This window comes from Montipora foliosa, chromosome 12 (genome assembly GCF_036669935.1).
Source record: "Montipora foliosa isolate CH-2021 chromosome 12, ASM3666993v2, whole genome shotgun sequence".
Taxonomy (NCBI): Eukaryota; Metazoa; Cnidaria; class Anthozoa; order Scleractinia; family Acroporidae; genus Montipora; species Montipora foliosa.
Window position 1 is genome coordinate 31,817,749 of NC_090880.1, and position 7,500 is coordinate 31,825,248.

The following is a 7,500-nucleotide window of genomic DNA, read 5'->3' on the forward strand; positions in this document are numbered from 1 at the left end:
AACAAAAATCGACTGCGATCAGCATCTAAACTTTCAAACCATGACCAAACGGGGCGGTTCAATGAACTCAAAAGGGACTGTGAGCACTCTAAGGACTTCCTCGGAAATCTTAGGCACTACAAAAGACGGCTTGTGCTATTTGTACCCTTTGCATTCTTGCATGCATGAATACACCTTATTCCAAAATGGCTGCCATTTTAGTATTTATTTGTTTGATTTCAAATTGGCCCTTTTGGCCTCATTCAATGTTAAATATTCTTTTGAATTTTATGTTTGAAAGCAAGGCCAAAGTGGCCAATTTGCAAGGAAACAAAGGAATACTAAAATGGCGGCCATTTTGGAATAAGGTGTACACTGTATATTGCCTTACAATATTCTAATTGCCCATCCACCTCCTCCAAAACATGTAGGCTACTGCAGGTAGCCCTTACCTAGACACATTGGCATGAACAAACTGTATTTACCTTTAGGAGTGGGTCAAACACTAAAATATCATCACCTGTGAAAATAGAAAAAAACATACAGTCACTTCACGGATGAGAGACAAAATTAATTCAAAACAGTGTTTTTTCTACTGTATCATCTGTAACCATGTCCATGCAAATTGTAAAGTTGGATGCCTGCATGTTACCTTGAAATCATTGTTGGAAAAAGAAACTGGGCTTTTTGCAACGGAACTTACCACCCCAATGAGGAAGTGAGCCATTACATCTTTCACCTTTGCAAGGAAGGAGGGAGGGAGGGAGGGAAGGGAGGAAGGAGGGAAGGAGGGGAAGCAAGGAATGAAGGAAGGAAAGAAGGAAGGAGGGAAGGAGGGGGGAAGGGGGAAAGGAAAGAAGGAAGGAGGGAAGGAGGGAGGGAGGGAAGGAAGGAAGGCAGGAAGGAAGAAAGGAGGGAGGGAAGCAAGTAACTAAGGAAGGAAGGAAGGAAGGAGGGAAGAAGGGGGGAAGGGGGGAAGGAAAGATGTAGGGATTGAGGGAGGGAAGGAAGGAGGGAAGGAGGGAGGGAGGGAGAGAAGGAAGGAAGGCAGGAAGGAAGAAAGGAGGGAGGGAAGCAAGGAACGAAGGAAGGAAGGAATGAGGGAGGGAGGGGAAGCAAGGAATGAAGGAAGGAAAGAAGGAAGGAGGGAAGAAGGGGGGAAGGGGGAAGGAAAGAAGGGAGGGAGAGAGGGAAGGAAGGAGGGAAGGAGGGAGGGAGGGAGGGAAGGAAGGAAGGCAGGAAGGAAGAAAGGAGGGAGGGAAGCAAGGAACGAAGGAAGGAAGGAAGGAGGGAAGAAGGGAAAAAGGGGGGAAGGGGGGAAGGAAAGAAGGAAGGAGGGAGAGAGGGAAGGAAGGAGGGAGGGAGGGAGGGAAGGAAGGAAGGAAGGAAGGTAGGAAGGAAGAAAGGAAGGAAGGAGGGAGGGAGGGGAAGCAAGGAATGAAGGAAGGAAAGAAGGAAGGAGGGAAGAAGGGGGGAAGGGGAGAAGGAAAGAAGGAAGGAGGGAGAGAGGGAAGGAAGGAGGGAGGGAAGGAAGGAAGGTAGGAAGGAAGAAAGGAAGGAAGGAAGGAGGGAGGGAGGGAGGAAGGAACGAACAAATAATAAGAGTATGTCCAGAAATGCCCCTAATTAGATGTGTGTGTCCCCTTGCTCTTCTTCCCAACTTCAACATCACTCGTGTCTCGGAATACAAGGTCCCCCGAAATGCTGCTCCTTAAGTAAGGATAAACAGCTGCATTTACCCTAAGTTAAAAACAACGCTAACCTTCACCTTTACATTATTGTTGGAAATAGGAAGCAAAGGCTTAGACTTAAAGATACAATTAATGATGCATGCAAAAAATTGGGCCATATCTAATCACCACTGTAGGTGAATTTCTAGGTGTAAGTGGGAAGGAAGGAACCATGATGTCATATGCACAATGACTCAACTACAGTTGTCTCTTTGGAAACAATAAAATTAATTACAAATAGAAGAGTAACCAGGTTTTGGAAACATCTTCATGTAAAAAAACGTTCTCCGATTAAGAAATTTAAAAACGTAAGCTTTCGGCTTCCAGACGAAAGCCTTTAAAAGATGGGAGCCAAAAGTTTACGTTTTTAAATTTCTTAACCAGAGAACGCTTTTTTACACGAATAAAATTAATGTTACAGTTTGTTAACGACTCTGCCCACTATTTGATATCATATTTTTATTTTAGTTGACGAATCACTTAAGGGAAAAACGGAGCACATACATGAGATTAAAAGGAAAGGTAGAAATAGAAAAGCAAAGGAAAGCGAATTCAGAAAAACACAAAACTTACAAGATCTGTGCAGCTCTCCAGATTACAGAAACGGTTTTGCATACAACATGAACAAACTTACCGGTATATGCGAAACTAAACAATATCAGCGAAACTGACCAAAGGAACAATACAAGCCTTACAAGGGTGTTAACGAGGTAGTGTGACAAAAGTAGACAAAAAACAAGCGAGGCTAATAATGGACTAGGAGAACTACATGTATAGTAGGACAAACCAAGAAAGGAGAAAACAAATGAACACTAATTACACAGAAAATACTGCAATTTGTCGCTACAAAGTTGTTGCAATTACCTTTGACAAAATTTTCATCCCATTCAAATCTGTGAGTGAATGAATGTATGTAGGCCAATGTATAAAGAGCAGGAGCATTAACTACTGAACTTCCTTTGAAGGTGTCCCAGGGTCTCTCCCCTGACTGAGCTGGTCTCTTCATAATGTCCACACCTCTGCCAAAAAATGAAAGACAAAATAGTTATTTGAAAGAAATCTTAAAAAGGAATAAAACAAGTTCAGCTGAAGTCTTAAGTTTTTCCAAACCCCTTTGCAGACTTCTCAGGTTGCATAATTTACTAATATGATCATTCAATGGCAATTTTGGTGACATTTTAGCAAATATACATGTAAAACAGTTCTCTTTTAATTAATGTTGTTGGCAAATCTGGCACCACTACCAAGATTTTTTTCAAAACTGCCCAACACAGTAATCAGGTCAAACGTTTCCACTACAGTACTGCAAATTTGTAGGACTTCTGACATCCAGTTACAAACAAAGGACCAACTCACTTCATATTTCCAACTGATACCCAGCCATCTGTGCCTTCTGTTGCCTCGTAAACTTTGCATAGTCTCTGTACTAAATTTTCCCTGTTTTCACTGTTGTATGGAAAAAAACGTTAGCACCTGGATAAGCAACTGCATGTCAACAAAAAGAGTCAAAGCAACGTCAAAAGATATTGAATAAATCATTGTTATTGCCAAAATGTAACACATATTTTATTTACCACAGTCATTGATTGCACCGTTTTTAACAAAACTTTGATTACCAACAAAATAGTTATTGATAAAAACTGTTGTAGTGTCCCTCATTGTTGATCTTGTTGATGAGTGGTTTTGCAGTGTCAATAGTAATTATTGTGGTCAGTTTTTTAACATTATTTACTACACCCATCTAGGCAATTAATTAATATTACTAATTACAAATTATGATATTACCAAATCTACCACAAAAGTGAATAAAATTTCCTAAATGTTATGTCAACATTAACCTACACTGTAACTCAAGTGAAGTTATGATCCTCGCAGTTATGAACGCAATTTTTGCAATTGCGTAGAGAAGCTTGAAAAATTCAGGACTTCGACAGGGTTTTGAACCCGTGACCTTGCGATTCCGGTGCGACGCTCTAACCAACTGAGCTATGAAGCCACTGACCTTGGGAGCTGGTCATTTGTGGGTTCTAATGTTCCCGTGAGGAATTAATCAATGATGAAATGATATATGAAATGGGTCATATATGAACTGCAGATATGAAATCAAGTGAAGCTATGATCCTCGCAGTTATGAACACAATTATTGCAATTGCGTAGAGGTATGAACAGTTATGAACATAACTGCGAGGATCATAGCTTCACTTGATTTCATATCTACAGTTCATAAATGACCCATTTCATATATTATTTCATCATTGATTCATTCCGAAGTAACGGGAACATTAAAGGCCACAAATGACCAGCTCCCAACGTCAGTGGCTTCATAGCTCAGTTGGTTAGAGCGTCGCACCAGAATCGCAAGGTTACGGGTTCAAACCCCGTTGAAGTCCTGAATTTTTCAGGCTTCTTTAAGTTCTCTACGCAATTGCAATAATTGCATTCATAACTACGAAGATCATAGCTTCACTTGATTTCATATCCGCAGTTCATATATGACCCATTTCATATATCATTTCATCATTGATTAACCTAACTGTCCTGTATATGTACATGTATTACAGTATATTTGAAAAAAAAAGGTGTAATTCGCATGTGATAAATCAGTATTATTTTATTTCCTACCGGCAAAAGAATTCAGGTAGTTGTGAGCTATCCACTAAGTCAGTCTCCATAATCTGTAAGGAAAGACCAGCAAGTAAAGTTGGTTGACAACATTCAAACAAATTATGCACCTTTCAACTAGAAGCAAGTTAAAAGGCCTAGCTTCCGCAAAATGTCCTGTAGTTCTGTGATCAAGCATCTGGATGAGTAACTGAAAAGGTAATGTTCACTGGTTCCACTCCCCTTCAGGAGCACAATTTCTAAAAGCATACCTGAGTCATTATAGATGTAAAGAATCTCTACAAAACGTTAAAAGTTAAAACCATATTTTGTTGCCTCTCACCTTACTTATTTTCATTGTTCTTTCACTTTCTTGGCCACCTGTTTTTAATTAATTGGCAAAAAAAAAATTGAATAACATTTTTCAAGCAGTAACTACTTTATTACTGTGCCAATCCGAAAACTGTGAACACTTTGATTTGATTTTGACACCTCCCATTGAGAACCAATAAGAAGCGACAATCCTATATGAAACCAGAAACCAATTATTACCATTACTGGTTGCGGTTTAACTTTCTCACCTGTGATTAGCTTTTAACTTGAAACAAAAACACATTAATTTTCATAAATATCTCTGGTGTCCATGGTTTTCGGATTTTCACAGTAAATGCAAAAGGAAAGTTACAAATTTGTCGCTCAAAGTCAAATTTGAGGGATAAAAACCTCATGGAATGTTTCCAGTAATCCTGGATGCTTTGAACGACTGGACCCAGAATTCTAGTATAATGACAAGCAGATGATATTTATACGTGTACAGTCGAACCTCGATTATCCGGACCTCGATTATCCGGATTTCTCGATTATCCGGACTTTTTCTGTGGTCCCAATTTTGTCATGAATATTTATTAGTCATGATCAAGATCCGTAGCCATTTTCTTTTTAAAACTACAGCGTTGAAAAGTGAAGTAAAGGCAAGTTTGTTTCGCTTTCAAAAAGCAAAATAAAGCAGCACGCAAACGTTGTAACTAATGAAGAACTTTCGAATGAGTTCTGATTGGCTCGTTCGTCGAACAAGCTACACTACGTCACGAATGTTTATTCATGATCATCATGTCCTTGAAGCGTAAGCGATCTGTTCTTTCGATAAAAGACAAACAGGCTATAATTTTGCGATTAGAGAAAGAAGAAAAAGAAACTAATTCGTCAACTGAATATGGCGTTAATAAACGGCAGATATCTGATATCCGCATAAACGCAAGGAAAAGATCATGACGTTTGCCGACACGTGTACAGGTATTCACAACGGACAGTAAAGGTGTAGACCACATTGTTTTCGAAACGATTTGTGAATGTTTTGTTTCAAGATTAAATGTCAGTTTTTGTTCCTCATTAATATTCATATTCTCGATTATCCGGACCCTCGATTATCCGGACTATTTCGTCTAGTCCCAACGAGTCCAGATAATCGAGGTTCGACTGTATAGCAGAGCTCTGCAGGCCGAAGGCACACATGAGAAGCACCATAGGTGTTGGTTTTGGTTACTGTATGACCATATGACCGCACGTCCACCCCTCCATGTATGCCAATGTTGAAATCTGTGGTGCAACCCGCATTTTTGGAGGGACCATCTTTGTATTGGTCAGGGCATCCATGTTATGGTATCCGCTGACCAGTATCATGTAACCATATCATGGGCTCAAGTTAAAAGCTCATGGAGGTTAGCTGTTTTTTTTTAAGTTGACTGCTAACTAGGTACTGGTTTTCAATTGGATCACAGGCTCAAGCCAGGTTAACTTATTGTAAGAATAAATAACATGTGAGCTCTGCTTTTAGGCTTGGCTAGATCTATACCTTATGTTATAAATAAAGTTAGGGAGATTGTTTCACTTGTCCTGGGAGTGCTCTATGCAAAATTGTGCAGAGCAAAATTTATAATTTTAAGTTTAAAGATGGAGAATTGTTACAAACTTAAAATTTTATTTACATTACAGATAGATAGATAGACAGACAGACAGATAGATTATTGGTTTATTTCAGAAAATACATAGCAGCCTCATGGCTGAATTGTGTATTTACAATGAAGTAAAATTAATTAATATAAATATAAATTAATGTAACACTAACAAAGCGATATGTAACCCAACCTGACAGTGTCATTGGTGAAGATGCCATTAAATCACTGACATGACTTTCGGTTTCAGAAGATGGCACGAAGGTACATTTAGCACTGGTGGCAGAGGACACATCAACTCTATAATGGGTGAAAAAATCTTGCAGGCCTGTCAATCTTGCTACAGTTAATTGCTGAACTGATGTGAACACTGATGACACTGGTGCAACAATCAAGGTTATTAAACTCTGCTTCTGTTGATCATCACCTGCGTATCAATGTCATTAGACACCATTAATTGAGACATCTTTTATATAGAATTTAACCAAGTGTATCAGTCAAAAGAGAGACAAAATGACTTTAAAATTATTATTTGCAGTATACTATAACAAAATCTCAGAGCTCCCCTCTAAATAATGATCTCATCATCATTATCATTATCGTCATCATCATCATCATCATCAATATAAAAGAACCAAGCAAAAACTTATTTCTCAACTTTGCCTCGTTTTTGGTCAAAATTGTGCCCAATTTCTATCAAATCAACTGCACTACATTTAAAATGATGAACATTACTGTCCTTAGATGCTAAAGAGAAATAGAATGAATTGAAAGAAAGCCAAACATGTTGTTTGCTCTCCATGACCATCACTGTGCCGGCACCATCCATTGGGGAAAATCTGACCGAAAGTTGCCAAATACATACATACATACATACATACATACATACATACATATTGACCAATCCCCATAGGGGCTTTTCAGGGACAATGGAACACAATAACGGCAGCATAGAACATTCAACAACAATTGTTAAGAATTCCAACTGGCAGGAGGTGTATTTACAAGTGAAGCCAAGACGTTGAACCAGGGACTACCAGGAAAAGATTCAGCCAGTGGTCAGAACATGTTTTGAACCCAGGATCTCCAGATCTGTGGGCAAGTGCCTTAACCACTGGGTCGCACAGTCTCCTAAATAAAGTCACTTCTACCTGAAATGCTTTATTAAAAGATCATAACATTCTTACCATTTTCTATTGAAGATACTAAAAAACAGGACCACAGAGCTCCCTCTGCTG

General features: G+C 39.0%; 1 protein-coding gene across 1 annotated transcript in view; it reads right to left on the reverse strand.

Moving 5' to 3' along the window:
• The window catches only part of LOC137980293 (uncharacterized), a 28,607-nt gene that overhangs the window by 15,585 nt on the left and 5,522 nt on the right, over nt 1-7,500 (reverse strand). The window contains exons 5-11 of the mRNA XM_068827691.1: nt 7,450-7,500; nt 6,456-6,689; nt 4,654-4,691; nt 4,332-4,384; nt 3,066-3,155; nt 2,574-2,728; nt 465-499 (exon numbers count right to left, since the gene is read on the reverse strand). The exon at nt 7,450-7,500 is cut by the window's right edge and continues 71 nt beyond it. Of these exons, the coding sequence (XP_068683792.1) occupies nt 465-499; nt 2,574-2,728; nt 3,066-3,155; nt 4,332-4,384; nt 4,654-4,691; nt 6,456-6,689; nt 7,450-7,500 (656 nt within the window). The remainder of the gene's footprint in view (nt 1-464; nt 500-2,573; nt 2,729-3,065; nt 3,156-4,331; nt 4,385-4,653; nt 4,692-6,455; nt 6,690-7,449) is intronic.